At 45.7% G+C, this 19,013-nt stretch overlaps 1 protein-coding gene across 2 annotated transcripts in view; it reads left to right on the top strand.

Moving 5' to 3' along the window:
- The first annotated feature begins 599 nt into the window (after positions 1–599).
- The window catches only part of nrp2a (neuropilin 2a), an 80,757-nt gene continuing 62,343 nt past the window's right edge, over positions 600–19,013 (top strand). For both annotated transcript variants that reach the window (XM_049570244.1, XM_049570245.1), the window contains exons 1-2: positions 600–1,424; positions 13,671–13,848. In XM_049570244.1, the coding sequence (XP_049426201.1) occupies positions 1,349–1,424; positions 13,671–13,848 (254 nt within the window). In that variant the 5' untranslated portion in view covers positions 600–1,348. The remainder of the gene's footprint in view (positions 1,425–13,670; positions 13,849–19,013) is intronic.

Here is a 19,013-nt window from a genome sequence, read left to right as displayed (position 1 = left end):
GCACATGGGCTGGACGCTGGAGAGGCCTTTCTCAGCAGATTATTTTGGGCTCACTACTGTGTCATTACACGGCCTCCCGCTCTGTATTTAGGCCTGTTGATTGCAGGGCAGAGATTGGGCAGGGCTGAGGTGGGCTCGCTCTCTATTGAGTTGAGGGCTGTGACATTGGCTTTGGTCGTTTGATGTGTTCTGCGGTGGAAGGCGGCCTTGCGCCTTGTTTGCTGTGCAGCCACCCCTTCCCCAGGCAGACACTCCTCCCTGCCTCACTCCTGCTGGGGTTTTATTTCCTCGGCTCCCCCTGTTCCTTTGGAAACAGCCAGGGGAGAAGTTGTGCACCCGCGTTTACATTACAATATGTCTTATCTGCGCCTTATCTGTGGGAGAGTTCTATCTGTGGAATCCTCTGAAGGGGGATGCGTCTATGTGTGTGAATGTGAGTGTGTTAGAGAGGGAGCGTGAGGGCGCGTGCACGTGCTCTCTCTCTCTCTCTCTCTCTCTCTCTCTCCCTCCCTATAATCAGCGACCGACGGGAGGGGGCGGAGCCGCGGCGCCGTGACTGTAACGCGATAGCTGCTCAGCCTCAAAAGCGCCATCACTCACACACACACTCTACACACACCTCCCAGACTCGTCCACAGGACACACGCCGGTGTCGGAGCGGAGCGCTGGCTGCACCGAGCCACTACCATACAGTGAGAGAGAGAGACAGGAGCGGGTGCCGCAGGAGGTGGCACGACATGACCGGTCTCTTTGGAGAGCAAGGGCGCAACACTTCTCCTTATTTATTATTCTGTGACTTTTGCGCCGCGTCAAAACGCAGCTTGTGACACTCGGACTGAGGCTGCCAAGGGCGCACTTACTGTGGACTTTAGCTTGCTACCACCGAGCCCCTCTTCAGGAGAGCCGACCCTCCTGTGCGCAAAATACGCGGGGACGCAGAGGGGGAGATACGGGGACTGAGAGGCGCTCAGTCGGAACTTGACGCACCCTGGAGCCGCTGTCTCTGGAGCGCACATATCGCCCGAAGCCTCCCGGCTGCGAAGCGCACGCAGTATTGATCAAGGAGTTTGGTTGGTCACTATTTTTTGGATGAGATTCAGTGGCATCGCGGACTGATAGAGGCAGAGGGCAAATAGAAACCTGAATTTCTTCAATGCCATGTAGTTGGCACATAGTTCCCTCCACCGATGGTTTAATAATAAACGCAGTGGGATTACTCCTGAAGTGGGCTAGTTTTGACTGCTGCCAACGGGTGTGGATTTTTTTGGAGGAACAGCAGAATTTCTACCCTACCAGGCGGAGACACTAGAAACTTAAAAGCTCTCCGCGAGTTTCTGCATCATCCAAGATGGATTTTGAGTCATCGTTGATTGGATTTTTAATGGCAATGTGTCATCTGGCGTTGAGAGTCAGAGGAGAAGAGGGTGAGTTTTGGGTACTTCTTTTGATTTTGACGCACGCATGGTCCGCCTCAACCAAAACACGCCAAACGGGAACAAAAAATAAACCGCGGAAGCATGAATGTGGTGGAAAAACATCACGTTTAAGTTAAACTCTTGGGCCTTGACTATTATTTTGCCGTTTTAAAAACATTTCCAAGCGGTCCGTGTCATGTGGTTTGTATTATTTCAACACACATAAGCGCCTGGCATGATAAAGCCATTGTGTGATAATCAGATCCATGTGTCTGTGGGATATTGTTCTCCCTTAAATATGGCAAATATGGGAGACATCCACACTGGCTAAGTGTCCACACACACACACACATATATATAGTATATGCAGTGGCCTAATATGCGTGAGTTTCATCATAATCATAGGAACCAAATGACTTTCTAAATTGAACCCAGTGACTAATTCCGCCCTGTGCCAAGTCAGCTGTTACACATTCTAAACTAAAGAACTCAGATGCTTTCATCAAATATTTAGAAGCTGGGAAACAGTTATCTGTCCCAGCTCGACTGGGAGCTGGATGGATCCTACCATCAGCCCGCTGGACTGTGAATGAGCTGATTATATGCATGAAGCTTTCGGAAATTCAAACACATTGTTTATCCCGAGTTGCCTGTTGTTTATCTTCGATTTAATTATTCATCAAGTGAGCTAAACAAACCCGGGCCTGATTAAAAATGCCATTTCACATCCGGATGGGAGCAGGTTTGAGGCGGAGGCTGACCTGCTATTTCGTAAATTCACTGGTGTCCAAGAAAGCGTGCGTAAAAGCGACGCTGTCATAGAATTCCACTTAACAGGACTGTAATCACCACTATTATAATCATTATCTTCATCAGCCACCACAAAGTCTCCTTCATTATCTCCTCGTGCTCCTTGGGGTTGCCTGCGCAGGGGCTGCCGGTGGCTGAGCGCCGGCGGCGGCGCGCCGTCACCTCCGTGCGCTCTCAGCAATCAAATAACAATAAGCAGGGAGATTATAGCGCAGGATGAGCCGCAGAATAGCAGCCCTGCAGCTGGTGCGTACTCACAGCCTTGCTTTAAGGCACTTAAGCAGCGCTAATTCTCTCCATAACGCACGGAAACGGCGCCGCGGCGAAGCAGTCCGCGTTTGATTTACCAGCGAAACAGCGCCAGATTTATTTAGAAGCCTCATTAAATGTGGATTTAACACCAGGGAGCGCAGAGTTCCATCTGGTGACACGGTGAAATAATAATAACGAGTAGTTGCTGCTTCATTATGTCACCAGAAATGCGCAGGGGTGTTGGTGGGAGCGGGGTTGTATGTTGGGGCTTACCATACACAGAAGTGACGCCACTGGTGGGATGACACATGGCCTCTCGCGCACTCATCCTTGTAAGGCACTACTCCAGCATTCCGCTTGCTTTTCCGCTGGTTTGACTGCGAGTGTCAGTTTTATATTTAATGTGGATGCGCGCTTGTGTCGCCAGGTGGGATTTTGCGCACAAAGGAAAATGTAAATAATGTTTCAGCTTTATTTAATTGATGACATAGTTACGTTTGACTGTTACAATCCACTGGGTATTGTGGATAAGATGTATAGGCCTGAGTGCTGCAGTGTCTTTATATCGGGTGTAGGCGGGGTGACGAGCTGTTCATGATCCCATGATGACTGTTGAGACTTTACAACACCACCCGCTGGTTTGTCTCAGGCTCTGCTCCCTTCACATGACTCTTCCTCTTGTTTAGGCTACTTGTTTTAAATAGGACAGTCACCCCAGCCATTCCTCTGAATCTCTGTGTGTGTGTGTGTGTGTGTGTGTGTGTGTGTGTGTGTGTGTGTGTGTGTGTGTGTGTGTGTTTACTGGCTGCCTGTGTACCCCTTGATCAGAGACAGATGTGGGCCTCTTGGCAGCCATCAGGCAAGCAAGAAGCTAGACCCCCTCCCGCCCCTTCCCTTCCTTTCCCTTCTCTCTCCTCGTCCCACTCTCTCTCCCTTTCCCTTGCCAAGACACTGCATGTCCCTGCCTCTCTGCTCCCCTCAAGAGCCACATTACACACAGATGCCAGAGGAAAGAGAGACTGAAGGGGAACAGATCGGAGACAAAACAGGGAGGTTCAGAGAGAGAGAGATGTGAGGGGACGGAGAGACTGCAGAGAAGGAATGGAAGGCAGTGGCATCCACCAGGTCTTAATGTGAAGAAACAGAAGGAAGACCAGGAGCGGGGGGGCTGCATGTGCATCAAACACAGCGTGAGAGGAGAGGGCAACATCAAAGCGTGCAGGGGTCACCGAGTTAAAATGGCACCGGACTTAGAGGGAGCAGATCGCGTTAAGGGTTTACGAAGTGACACTCGTCTGGTGCGACACGGCGAGCAGGGAGGGTGGAAATAAAAGGAGTTATCTGAAAAACAGACACTGTTACAAAGCGATGCTCTCATGAAAGTTAAGCACATTGGAGTTGCTTGAAAGGCTCCTGCTTTTGATGATCGACTCCATCTGGTTTTTAGCAACTTGGTACATTTCCAGTAGCAAAGAGGTTTCCCTTAAACTATAATGTTGTGGAACAAAATGCCGCACGCCCGAGGCGTCTGTGCCAGAAGCCTGTGGATGTAAAAAAAAGTCTTACATGGTCTGAAAGAGAAATGATCCGTGAAAGATGTGTGGTGCTTGGACGTTTGCAGTTGTGGCCTGCTGTTCTCTGTCGGTGGCGACGTGGACTAGAAAAGGTCTGAGGACGTATTTGCTGCAAGACTTCCAGCTCAGTTGTACTGTAATCGCAGTAGTTTGACTCAGTGACATGTACATCAATTACTCCTTACCACAAGCATTAATATTCAGGCCATTAAGCAGCTCATTTGCATGTTTATTGAGTGGGCGGCTGTGCATCCTCTCCACCTATGGTATCGACTTCTCCCAGAGTTATTTCTACTTATTTAATCATTTCCAAATGTTGGCTCCTAGCTTCTCGTTTTATCTTCTTTGTCGGTCTCTTTTACGCTTCTCTGTTTGTTTCCTTCTCCTCTCCTCTCCCAGCCCGCCCTTCAATTCTTTGCATTTCTCTGTGTTTTAATCTGCCTCAGCCTCCGAGGTATCAGCTGCGAAAACAAGGTCACCTATTAGCATTCATAGCCAAAGACAAACCAAGCGGCCCGTTCAATACCAGTCAGGTATGAGAGTCGCAGGCTCGCACAAAGCCCCTGGAAGAGCCCGCCGCACTTGGGGTGAAATTAAAAACAAGACCCCCATAAATAAAACAGAGCTGGGTCTTTCAGTGCGCCGCATTAGCCACGCAGGGGGGTCTTAACGGGTGCTCAGGGACAGGTTTAGATGGGAGCTGGAGGGGGGTTAGCATTGTCAAGAGGCAAAGCGTTTTAAATCTACTGTAATTCACAGGCGGGGTTAAAGAGGAAAGGGGACACGAAGAAAGGGTGTGAATTTACACAAACTGCTTTTGTAATCGCCGCAGCTCTCCCAGAAATGGTTTTTTAAGCAGTCAGTTCCACTGAAAGGTAACATCCTGCGAGGGTGGGGGGTGGCAACAAATCACCAAGACTCTCACAGCAAAGCTCGATTCTTCACAGCTCTCCCTTGCTGATGTAGACTCAGCCATCTCCACTCTTCAGACGGGGGGGGGGAATCTTTTGTGAAAAGTGCTTCGGCTGTGCAGGTTTGCCGCCGCACAGAGACAAAAGAGTGCACCGGGGGAGACAGAGACATGATACTGTAGTCAGGTAGAGTTTAGGACCCATGCCATTACCTCCCCTGCAGGCACCGGCAACCATCTGTTTACCCGATTGATCCATTGAACCATTGATCACGATGGCCAGCTCTGTGCATTTAGCTGATTAGCATGGGGCACTTATCCTGTTAGGGAGGGAGGGGAGAGGGAGAGAAAGAAAAAGGAGGCAGGGAGAGAGGAAAAGAGGATTTGGGGATATTATCTGCCTTTGATGTACCTTTTGTTGGTTCTTAAAAGGAAAAAAAATCCCCCTTAAACACATTTAACAGCGTTAAACAAAAGCTATTGTCTGTGTGGGCTGATTGTTGTTTGTTGGTTGATCTTTTTTTATTTCCTCCAGTCGGTACCTGACTGCAGAATATATGTTTAATCAATCTGAAACATCAGGACATGTTATTACATCTCTGAGCGAAGGGACGTCTCTTTAATTCAACTGTTTTGTCCGGATTGTTGCAAATATATGGTACCCAAATAAACTTTTTATAGGGTAGTCCAGACGGGGCCTCCGAATCTTGGGGTGGCACACCAAGAACTCTAAAATGCTGGTGAAGTATGTAGGTTTTGGTTTCTTATTTTTCAGTTTTACAGTAGACTAATGCGGGTACGGAAAGCTTCGTCGCCATGCCGAAATCAGAGCCCCAAAAGCCCGAAAACACAAAAGGAAAACTGAAGGAACAGCCTAAAGATTCACTTTAAAGATGTCACGAGAAAGAAACCGTCATGATACCTTCAATACTTTTGCGAGAAACATCAGCATGTCCGTGGGGGGCCTGGGGGCCTTTTATGCTTCCAAGCCCAGGGACCTATTGTGTCACAATCCGCCTATGTATAAACACAAATATACGCAAGTAATGAGTGAAACTTGTACGCATTTAGCTCACAAATAAGAGCGTAACATCCACTTTTGAAGATTTTATTTACATATGAGAACGAATGAATGTCAAAGGTCACGGAAAGTTTTGAAACTGACATCTTGATTTAATCGTATCAGTGAGGATTCTTTTATTAACATCTCCGCAGCGACGCCATTCTGCCTCAGCATAAAGGTGTTAAAGCACAGGGCCAATGAGAGTCTTTTCTTCACCCTTCCTCCTCATCCTCTCCCTCTCCTTGGGTCCAGCCTAGTGTGGAATGGGTGAGATTAAAAGCAGTCAGAGAGACAACCCCTGCTCTTGACTGAATGGATGAGTGCTGCCCACTCTCCCCTCTCATTCCCTCACTCTGGGCGATAGCACTTTTTAATTAAGGTGGGGGGGGAGGCGACGGAGGAGGGGAGGGGAGCGAGAGACACTAGGAATGATGGAGGGATTTATCAGCGCCTCTCCTCACTCGCAGCTTATCCCAGAGCGTGACGCCATACTTCCCCCGATAAGGCGGCTAATAGAAATGAGATCGCGGGCGTGCACACACACACATACACACTCACGCACACGAGCTAAGACATGCAGACATATGCACATTTTGCCAGATAATGAAGATAAAGGCTCTCACAGCGGGTACAAAGACGTCTCTGGGTTTGACTTGATCCGGAGTGACTAGAAAATGTGCGCACACAGATTTGACTTAACATTCATTTGAGTGACACACTGCAAATAAATGATGTGGCTGCGTAGAGGCACACACACACACACACACACACATACTCAGAATTACAAGGCAGTGACTATAGTATGCCCCAAAATGTCCCTTTCAATACACTGATTTCAAAAAACTGATTGAGAGGTTATATTCCTGTCAGTAGCTAGCTAGCATACTTTACGTGCATTGGCTGGCATACAGCCCAATATTCTGAGCTATTCCACTTGCTTTGCATCCATTAACGTAAAATAAAAGTAAATAATATTCCAATATGTGTATGAAAAGGTAACTGTAATTGTGGAAATAAATAATACTTAGCAAAAAAAAGGGACATTACTTCCTTGGCGTGGAATTTGGCCAATTGGCGAATGCTAATCAGTCTACCATCACCAATGTTAGCTATCGTAGCTACGTTAATTAGCCAAATTATCCACAAAGGTCTCCTCCTTGCTAAAATAAACGCACCTGTTAATTTAAACCGGTAAAAACACTGAATAAAGCAGTTTCACTTAGAAAAATAAGCATTTTTCCGAAGCTCCCATCACGAAAGGGCTGCCATGTACAGTCTAAAATGCGAAAATGCTAATGCTAATGGTAGAGGTAGGGTTTGGTTTGTCCGTTCTAGGCTCCTGTAGAAACGTGTCGATACAAACGGCTCATTCTAAAGTAACAAAAACACAATGATTCCTATTTTCAGGTGATTTTAAACTAAAGAAAACATTATTTTATATTCCGTTTCTGTCAAAATACCTCCTTAAAATTACTCACTTAACCTTTGACGTCCAAAATACATTGTCAGATAGCTTTTATTTATTGCGTATTTGTATAGTATACTGTCTAACTGCATTTGCTTATGATAGATAATTTAATAAAATACCTGTCACTAACTAGCTAGCATACATTATGTAAATAGGCTAGCAAACAGCCCGAACATTTTGAGCTATTCCTCTTGCTTTGCATCTGTTAACATAAAAAAAAAAAAATTAAAAAAAAGGTAATCGTGGAAATGAATAATATTTTGCTGAAAAAAAGGGGACAGTACTTCCTTAGCGTGGGATTTGGCCAATCTGCGAATGCTAATCAATCTGCTATCACCAACGTTAGCTATCATGGCTAAGTTAATTAAAATAAATGCTCCTGTTAATTTAAACTGGTAAAAACACTGAATAAAAGGAGTTTCATGTTAAAAAAAATAGGCGTTTTTCCGAAGTTCCCGTCGCAAAGGGGCTGCTATCTGTGGTCTAAAATCCTAATGCTAATACTAGAGCTGGGGTTTGGTTTGTCTGTTCTAGGCTCCTGTAGAACACGGTGATATAAACGGTTATTCTAAAGTAACAAACACTCTGATTCCTATTTTCAGGTGATTTTAAACTAAAGAAAACATTATTTTATATTATGTTTCTGTCAAAATACCTCCTTAAAACTACTGACTTAACCTTTTGTGTCGACAGTAGTAGCTTTTATTTAATGCATATTAATATAGTATACTGTCTAACTGCATTTGCTTATGATAGATAATTTAATAAAATACAAAATTAGTGTTCAAACTTTGAAATCTCGCCGAATTTGCGCCCCTTCAGTGTCGACTTTGTGGCTCCGGCCCTGCAGGATAATATTAATAAAGCCCACTGTTGCAAATCCACTCTCGCTCTTACATGTGATGCACACACACACACACACATAGTGGTGACATTGTTCCCGTGTAATAGGGGTTTGGTCCCAGCATGGTAGAAACATATGTGCCACTTGTGTGTGTGTGTGTGTGTGTGTGTAGACAGATTGGCTCCTCTAGTAGAAGAGACAGTGTAATTCATGGAGCTCGCTGGCAGCTCCTCAGTGCTTCCCCCGTGTTACTCATCCAACACGGCAAGTTCTGTTCTCACCAAAACATTCTGCCTGACAGCCACACACACACACACACACACACACACACATATATTTTACTAACTAACTGCCATGGACGTTCGAGCAATTAAGAAAAAATACACACATCTGTCGTCACAATCTCACAGCAGCTCATTTAGTACAGATATATTGCTGCTGCTGCTGCATCCACATCATTCTTTATTTTTCCGAGCAGCAGCATACAAACACCCACCAACCCACACACTCACAAAACACACACACACACACGCGTGCACACAGATGCTGCCGGTGCTGGTGTGTGTGTGAGCTGACTGACAGAGGTTTCCCAGTGGGGTCAGTGTCTACAGGGAGCCGCTGGATAGCAGGCATGTCTTAATGAGGCTCGTCAGGCTCCCTGCACACACACACACACACACACCTCCATCTCTCCTCTCTCTCTTCCTCACCCTCTGTATTTCTCCTTCCTCATCACCTTTTGTCGCCTCCCTCCCTCCCTCTCTATCTCTCTGCCTGTCACTCCTCCCTTCTCGTCCTCGCTCTTCCCACTCCCCACTCCGCACGCCGCCCATCGTACATCAACCCCACCCACCGCCTTCACCCTCCTCCCCGTCCGATCAATCTCCCCTCTTCTTCCTCAATCCATCTTTTATCCATCGCCCCACTGTCTCTCCTCCGCTCCAATCCTCTTCTCCACTTCTCTTCCCTTTCATCCTCTCCCGCTGTAATCCCCCACCCCCCCCTTCCCCTCACTCTTCCCTTCCCGCTCCGTCCCGCCTCCACCCCTTCCTCTTCATCCTTCTTGGAGGCCACTGAATGGGCAGCTCAGGGAAAAAGTGTCGAGGCTGCAGGATTCTCCCCAAACGGCTTAATCTGGCGAGGCCCGGCGTGCTGATAGCCTCCTGCACGCCGTTCCCTCCATAGGCTCCCCAACAATGACTGTCTGTCTGCACAGCCGCAGCAGATAAAGAGATGTCTGCGTGTGTGCGTGTGTGTACACGTGTGTTTGTGTGTCTCTGTCATTCTCTGCCGTCCCTGCTATCTTTTTGAAATTTTTCAGTTTGCTATTTTTCCCACCTCTGTCGGCCCCTGTGATTGACAGGCCCTCTGTGTGTGTATTTGGATGTGTGCGTGTGTGGGTGGCCGTTTGAACACGAAGCAGCGGCTGTGTATAAAAGCGTGGGTGTGTGTTTAAGCACGCGTTCCCCGTACGTGCTTTCATACGTGCACACGTCGCCGAACTTGTGTGTATGTGTGTGTCGCACATTCGTGTAACAGCTTGTGTGCGTGTGGGCGGCTGGGGTTCGCGCACTCGCATGAAATCACCGGCAGCTGTGTGTGCCTGGTGTGCGAGCGTGGGCATTGCTCCTCTCCAGCAACAAAGTAAGGAAGCCATCGCAGCTCTATCAAATGTCAGAGAATCTTAAGTGTGCCTTTTAAGCACAATAGGCGGTGGAAATGTCAACACTTGAAGGGTCTATTACACTTCAAGCCTTTGGTGCTGCTTTTTTTTTTCCTCCTTCCTTTCTTTCCGCTTCCTTTATTGATGCTTTCACAGAAATTTGAAAGAGTATCAACCCATTTATGTCAAGAATAGATGCATCTCAGCAGCTGAGTGGTTAAGCCCACCATTTGGCCGTGCATCATTAATGGCAGCGCACCATCAGCTTCACTTTGTTGCCTGATATCGCAGTTCTCCTTCCTCTCCGTGTTGTTTTTATTTGGCCGACAGCTGCATTATTAAGAAAACATTTGTCCCTTTGAGTTCAATATCACAAAGTTCATTACATTTAGAGATCCCCCTGGTGCATCGGCAGCCTCACACACAAACACACACACAGAGGTAGAGAGCTAAACCACCCCCTGCTGTTGTCATGGAGAACACGTTGTGCCTTTGCCTCCATAAAGAATAATAATGCCTGCAAATCTATTGCAATGCAGGAGTAATAAAAGAGCCATTGTGTGTGTGTGTGTGTGTGTGTGTGTGTGTGTGTGTGTGTGTGCAAAACACCCATATACATGTTTCTTTTGTATGTGCATGTGAGTTTATGTGTTTAGCGTGTTTATGTGAGATAACGCAAAGCGCGAGGGCCGCCGTAGCTGTCAGGGCGCGAGCACAGAATAGGGCCTTTGTTGCCGCGTGAGCTTCTCATTACAGAGTCGGGGTGACCCCCAGAACCCCGCTAGACAGGCCGTCTGCGTGTCACTTCCTGCCTGAGCCTGCCGAGCGATGCCATTGGCAGGCTATTGTTCCTGGGAGAGCATGATAGGATCAGGGAATGTGTCCTAATGTTTGCAGATTGGCTTGCCGGAGCAACAATTACACTTGGAGAACGCTCCCGACGGGGGAGCTGGGGAGATAAGAGCCTGGGTGTGGGATAGGGTGAAAAAGGCTCTGTGTGCTTCCCTGGTTGTGTGTGTGTGTGTGTGTGTGTGTGTGTGTGTGTGTGTGCTCACCAAATGCAGCATTGATGATCTTTTATTGTTTTAATAGCCTACCCATGTGGTTCCGCGCGCATTGAGAATCCACAATGGAGAAGTTTTTCCAATTTCCTCCGAAGTGACGGACTAAATTGCTTTCTTTGTTTTACTGTTCATTTGTTGCTCATCACATCTTCATAGGGAGAAACAAGGTAAATGAAAGAGCGTCGTCTGAGTCGCGGTTATAGGGAGCGTGTCATTTAATGCCAGTCTGCTGTACGAGTGATAGATATAGAAATACATCAACATTATGGCTGGGTTGTGTGAGGGGGAAAAAATAAATATGACAATGTTTTTTATCGGCTCTGTCTTTTGGTTCCCAACCTCTTACCTCGAGGAACCACTTTTCCATCACTGAGTAAACTGACGACCCTTGACGAAGTGATTTATTTAATGGATATCTCGTATTATATTCAATGCAGAACAATAACTGTGAGTATAACTCGTGTTCCGGTGTTCACGCGTCCTTATCCTGTGAGATTTTTAAAGTTTATATCTTAAATAATAATAAAAACTTGAACAATTTCATTTAGTTTTCTTCATAGAAACAAATGAAATGCTTTGATATAGACCTACTATATTTTTTTTTCTTAAGGCGATACATGGCAGGCAAAAACATTGATTTTTCATGCAGATTTTGGGCGAGTTTACTCCTTGAATATGTATTCTTTCAAACTGCTAGAAAGAAAACATTCAAATTATACATTTAGACGTTAATTTTATTACATTTTGTCTACTTGTATTGTTATTGTGTTATTAATAAAAACTTTGAATACTCCAAGTCGAACATCTCAGCCTCTGCAGCACCTATGTACACCAAACTTTCCACTTATACATCTAGCTATATTCTGAAGATATTTACAAAGGGATTTGTTAATAAATCATTCCTAGCCTGATTTGATGTGACATTTTATTCCAAAAAATATGGCGAAAATCAATTTTTTTAAGGCTATGGACAGTATAGTTTGATTTTCTAGGTAAGCAAATATCCCGTTTTTTCAATCTTATATGTAAACAAAATGAAAAAATAACTTTGCACCTGGCTTTATCAGATGTTCAGATTTATCTTCCTAAAATATATGTAAATCTGCGCATATTTAATGAGATAATGCCTAATTTGCATAATTAAACATTAAAATTTTAAAAACTTGGAATACATTTTTTTTTCATACTATTGTAAGTAATCAACTGAGGAAGTTTCACAATGATATCTATTATTTTAAAATTTTACTCTATTCACTTGTAGTGTCTTAGACGTCTTGAAGTCAAGAAGGCCTCATGACCCCTGTGAAGCTTCGTCGACCCCTGTTGGGAACCAGTGTTCTGCACCTGGAACATCTGAATTCCTAGATTACTTTTGTTTTAAATATATTATCTGAGTTTCAAATGCATAAAATGTCCCAAAAACGATCACTTTAAATGTGTTGCCTTACCAAACTATTATATTTATGGAAGGATGACAGTTTTGGATCAAGCTGTGGAACGTGTGTAGTAGGGTTGGGTCGTGTTGTGGCACTAATTAGTCATACGTGCAGGCGCTGGAACGGGTTCAGGAGACTTGTGCAGGACTTTGATGTGGATATAATGACTCAGTTGGCAAAGACAAATAACAGAGCAGCTAGAGCAGTTTTGTAAGTTTGGAAAATTACATCATTTTACTGTAAAACAGCTTTTGAAACCAGGAAAAGACACTTACAATACTGCCATATCTAGAATTGAAGCCTGCTGGCATGGGTGACATCAGAAAGACATTGGACTTTTACTTTGGAGAGATGTTAAATTTTGGTTGATGTTATTTTAAACGTCTAAGGATATCAGACGTTCTGCTGATGTTGGGTTTCGTTCGTCATGCCTTACGACTATATGGTTATGCTACGTCAAGATAATGTTAGTGGGAGACGTTCGGAAGACATTGGATTTTGGTTACTATCAACATTATCTGATGTCGGTTAGGGATGCACCGATCCGATATCTGGATCGAATATTGGCCCCAGTATCATCAAAATAGATGGATTGGGTATTGGACAATGCAACCTATACCTGAGGTGATCCTTTCCCTTGAAATCTATTGCGACGCGAGCTACGTCATATGTCATGGAGCGAAGGAGAGAATCTGCTGTGTGGATGTATTTCACGCTATTTCAACTGCTGAAAATAAATAGTTCATCATTGCATTAATCTGATTCATCTTGTTTCATTTTATCTCAGGAAAGAACTGTGTAGTCATCAGCACCTGATGCCTCTAGTCTTTGCTGTTCTACATGTAAAGGTATATAGCTTTTTAGGTCAACCATGGTATCGGATCTGTATCGGGTATCGGCTGATATTCATAGCCACAGCATCGGGATCGGTATCGAAACTGAAAAAGCTGGATTGGTGCATGTCTATTGTCGGTATTCTACATCAGTTGACGATGGCATTGTCCTCACGTTGCAATTTGGTCACCTAATGTCACAACCAAACATCGGTGATGAAAGACATTAGTGGCCAGCTGGGATCTAGTTTCAAAACTGTACTTGTTCCTGTATTCTGTGTATTTTACCGTCAATAGCTGTTCTCACTCTGCTCCCCACCCTTCTGTCTCCCTCACAGTCCCAGAGTGCGGAGGCGTCTTCGATGCCAGCGAGGCCGGTTACATCACCTCCCCCGGTTACCCTCTGGAGTATCCACCTCACCAGAACTGTCACTGGATCATCACGGCGCCGGAGCCGTCGCAGCGCATTGTCCTCAACTTCAACCCGCACTTTGAGATCGAGAGGCTGGACTGCAAGTAAGACGGGGAGGGGTGCAAATTGTGGCTGTTTTTTGGAGTCGTGTCATCGCGGTGACATGTGAAAGCACTCTACTGTCAGAGTTAAATTGCTTCGACCAGTAAGACTTCAGGGTGTGTTATTATTCTGGCTGGCTGATGATCTGTGTTTACATTTTCATTAGTATGCTGTGAAAGCATCTGCATCTCAAATAAGTCCTCTTCAAGCACACTTTTGTTTTTACATACTATTATAATTCATTGCTGGCGGTTTGGCTTGATCCCAACATGCTGAAACGTTTTCCACATTTTGACCACAACAGGTCAGTTGCAAAGGAAATTTTAATTGTAGATACAAGCGTTCTGCAAAACGCAGACCGTTAAGTGGACTGTGGTTTTCTTTTGGGGGGAAATAATTATTTATGCAGAGAACAGAGAGCCGTCAGCGCTGTCCCCTTTTCTCGCATTCACACCATTACACACATTATGTCCTGGACGCTGCCCAGTGCCACCACAGACTTTTAGTATTCTGCGGAGCAATTAGCGGGCTAAATTCTTTGCTCAAGGGCACGTCAGCTGCACGTAACCTCAGCAGTTTGAGGATCTTAGTTTCCACATTTCGTTGGCACGATGGTGAGACGAGCAAAGCCTGTCACATGAAAGGCTGGATGGAAAGAATGATCAAAATGTGTTTCTTCCAGTGGTTGAAGCAGTGATGTAGGACATGATACCTTTTTGTTTTATTCGGCTTGGAACCAGATTTTTTTCAAGCTAAAAGACATGATTTAAACGCCATAATTAAAAAGTAAGGACACATTTTGAGAGTTAGTTTTAAGGCAGATGCAAAGACGAATTGGACAGGATGAAAGGAAAGAATTGTGAAGTTTGAGAGGGGGAAGGCAGAGAGAGGATAAACAGAGAAGGGAAAGAGAGAAAAAGACAAAGAGAATGAAGCCCAGCTGTTTGTCTGGATATGACTGCGTTGGTCAGTTTCCTTTCTCAGAGACATGAATAATCCGAATCATATGGTCTCCTATTGTCTTTGACCTCAGAGGAAGGAGGAAGAAGAAGTCACGGTCTCCACTGTTTAATCTACTTTTATACAACCGGGGAGAACGTTACACAATTCCCCCACTCTGAGACTCTTTGTGTGTTTAGTTTGTTTAAAGTGAACACAGGCTGGATTAATCAGCGTGGTCTCCGCAATTATGGCCATTTATTCCTCCAGTCCTCCCTTCTCTCTGTAAAATGAAGAATTAATAATCCTAGATGGGTGTTTTTTTTTGTATTGTTCACTGACAAAGCACTTTGTCTGGCCAGGGGGAAAAAAAACCCCACCATGATGACATCAATGGCAGCCTCGGTGAAAAGGGGTTTTGAAATGATTGCCGATTCCATTCACACAGTTGTGTCACGTCGCAGCGAGCCGGGGAAATGTTATTTTGATGTCTCGGCTTTGTGTCTCCAGGTTTCTGTCGCTTTTGTCAAAGGCAAAAAAAAAAAAAAAATGTTGCATAATTATCTCCCTTGCAGTATGTTTCTCAGTAATACCTCTTTTTACACCGAGCGTCACAGTGTCAACACAAGCGCGCTGGACTTCCCCGCTGCAGCGGTGCAGAGAGGAATGGCTCAGCTGTTGATAAGCAGTGTGTCAAGCAGTTTCTCACAGCCCAAGGCGCGCGGGGCAGCAGGAGGCCGAGGGAAGAGAAAACTGAAATGCCTCCTCCTTCCTCCTCTCCGCAGAGGGTTTTATTGGGATGGGTTTCTTTTTTACACTCGCCTGGAGGGGCTGAGGCCTTGGCCTGCCCTCTAACACACACTCCCACTCAAACTGCCTTCATCCTGTATGTGTGTGTGTGTGTGTGTGCATAAGAAGTCAGCGAGTGTGGGTGGGGAAGAAGGCGTCTACATGTGAGTAACCCTGCAAGCATGTAAGTGAGTAGTAGTTTGTAAGACTAGCCGCTCCCCTCTTCCCCCCATCCATCCATCCATCCATCCATCCATCCATCCATCCATCCATCCATCCATCCATCCATCCAGCCTCCTTGTAATAACCCCCATTAGAAGAAAAGGGGCTCACGCCAACTTTTATTTATGCATAACCTCTAACACTAATGTGTTTGCCCTTCTGTGTTTCATGGAGGATGCATTTCCCTTCAGGGCGCAGGAAAAGCAGCTGAAATAAGTGGAAAAAGCCAAAGTACAGCTCGATATTCCTGCTCTCTCCGTCCTGCGATATGCTTTTTACCCGGATTGATCCGAGCCCTGTAGCACCGTTATGGGTAACTTCCTTTTTTTTTTTTGCCTGTATGATTAGGCACGGCAGTGTGAGGGTAGCAGAGAGTAGATTTTTGCATGTTTTCACGGTCCTCAGCGAGGTCGGGGGGGCCGGGGGGCTGCAGAGGTGGAGTGCTCACCGTCTCGGTCAAGGCTGGAAATCCGCGTGACAGCTGGGATTACAGAGACGGCAGCAGAGCAAAGCGGAGCTGTGTGTTACCTGAAAGAGCGATGTGGTCTCGACTGCTGATTGTGGAAAGGCAAAGAATATATGATAGCGCGGTCATAAAGATTGTAAATGGACATGTGTTTTTGGCGCTTAAATCCACATGCACGTACACACTTAAGCATGCAACCTGTCGTTGCAAGAGTGCTCATGAGCCATCATATCCCCCCTTGGGCACTTTAGGCCCGTAAAAACCCAGAAAAGTGCTTGGTCAGCTCAGGGAAGGGGTCTAATATCCCTGGCCAGCTGGTGATTTTCCCTCAGTGGGTTCAAACAGTCAGTACTCGGACGTAGCCAAACCGCGGCTCTACTGCAGCAATCAAATCGCCAGCCTTATGCAGGCGCTCCGTGTCTGAGGTGGCACTTTAATTCAGGATTTCATTTCAGGGGGAGTCCGGCCGCGTGCCAAATAGCTCTTACCTCCAGGTTGCCAGCCGATTGATGTGAACTAAATGTAATAAAGGCTAGATGAAATATCAGGCCCATATCTCTAATGCAATCTGCCATCACCAAGCCCCAGGATGCTACCTAGTGATATACCAGGAGCTGAGGAGGAGGAGGAGAGAGAGACAGGAGTGAGGTGGAGACGATTCTCCCTCCCCTTCTCCCGTTTTTCTGTTTCTCTCCGGCTCTTTCTCTCTCGCTTCATCTTCCTCCCTCCCTCCCTTGATCCATCTCTTTTCTCCCTTTTGTTCTTCCATTCTCCCTCTCCTCTAGCCCCAGGATAAAGTGTTTTATTTTTACACACTTGAATTAAACATTGAAACAGGCGGAATCACATACACACAAACCCACACCCCGCCATAAAACTGTAGTCATTCCACAAGATCCATTTCTTCCACCATTGTGGTTTTTATTTTCTCACTTTTATTTGGTTATTTGTTATTGACTGCAGCCTGAGGTGGGAAGATTTGATAATATAACTTTATAACTTTACACATACACACAGCTGTAAATCCCCCCGGCTTGTGACACGCCTGCTCACAGTGAGAAGGGTCACCAGCAACTCCCGTGTGTGCATGATATCACCCTCTTACTAATACCCAAAGGGGGTGCAGAGAGGTGTGGGATCAATGTGTGTATTCCGCTTGTAATGGGAAATCGATAGGTGATCAGGAACGGCCGCGGGCAGAGGGAGAAGGAGATGAAGAAGAGGAGGAGGAGGAGGGTGATGGTTAAAGGATGAAAGGAGAGACAGATGAGTTGCTAGAGGTCAGGACTAAAGGGAGTTGTTCAAGTTCAGATTCGTCAATATCTGGCACTTGGCCTGCGTTTAGGCCGAGATCACGGTCATCAGCATCCAGCGGTCAAGGCTATTACAGTTGTCAGTGCTGTAATGATGATATAATAAGTAAGAGGTGTGATTCAATATAAAAATAAATGGTTGCAAATTTGTCCAAATCCGTGTTAGTGAGGACCTTTTCCAGGATAATCCATCCACCTGACAGGTGTGTGTGTATCAAGACACTGATTAAACAGTATCATTGCCACACGCATGCTGACTACAGAGCTCTTGCCTGTGAGCTGAATGTTTATTTCACTACCATAAGATGTCTCCAGTGTTGGTTCCGTTAATTTGGCAGTACATCCAACCACTCTCACAACCCTGAAAGTCAGTAATTATGACAAAGTGCAGCAGGTCAAGACCCTGGTGAGGGCGATGAGCATGCAGATGAGCTGAGATGGTTTCTGACAGTTTGTGCAGAAATTCACTGGATACTGGATGCTGGATGTGGAGGTCATGAGCTGGTGTGGCTACATGTGGTCTGTGGTTGTGAGGCTGGTTGGATGTACTGCCAAATTAATGCAAACAATATTGGAGACATACCATTGGCATGCTGACTGCAGGAATGTCCATCTGAGGTGTTACTCTTGAACTGAATGCTCATTTCACTGCCATAAGGTGTCTCCAATGTCATTTCTGTTAAATTGGCAGTACATCCAACTGGCCTCGCACCTACAGACGACATGTAGCCACACCAGCTCAGGACCTCCACATCCAGCATCCAGTGGATTTCTGCCCAAACTGTAACAAACCATCTCAGGGAAGGTCATTTGCATACTCAGCGTCCTCACCAGGTTCTTGACCTCACAACAGTTTTTCATCGTCACCAAGGTTGTGAGGATGGTAGGATGTACCGCCAATTAACGCAAATAACATTGGAGACATACTATTGGCATGCTGACTGCAGGAATGTCCATCTGAGGTGTTATCCACAAACTGAATGTTTGTTTCACTATCATAAGACATCTCCAATGTCGTATCTGTTAATTTGGCAGTACATCCAACCAGTCTCACACCCACAGATGACATGTAGCCACACCAGCTCAGGACCTCCACATCCAGCATACAGCGAATTTCTGCCCAAACTGTAAGAAACCATGTCAGGAAAGCTAATTTGCATACTCACTGTTTTCACTAGGTTCTTGACATGGCAGTAGTTTTTCATCACCACCAAACTTGTAAGGTTGTGAGGCTGGTTGGATGTACTGCCAAATTAATACAAACAACACTGGAGACGTACCATTGGCATGCTGACTACAGGAATGTCCATCGGAGGTGTTACCCATGAACTGAAGGTGCATTTCACTGCCATAAGACGCCTCCAGTGTCGTTTTTGTTAATTTGGCAGTACATCCAACTGGCCTCACACTCACAGACGACATGTAGCCACACAAGGGC

Source organism: Epinephelus fuscoguttatus, linkage group LG24, assembly GCF_011397635.1.
Source record: "Epinephelus fuscoguttatus linkage group LG24, E.fuscoguttatus.final_Chr_v1".
Classification (NCBI taxonomy): Eukaryota; Metazoa; Chordata; class Actinopteri; order Perciformes; family Serranidae; genus Epinephelus; species Epinephelus fuscoguttatus.
Note: the sequence above shows the minus strand (reverse complement) of the source record. Positions and strands in the feature narration are given on the sequence as shown.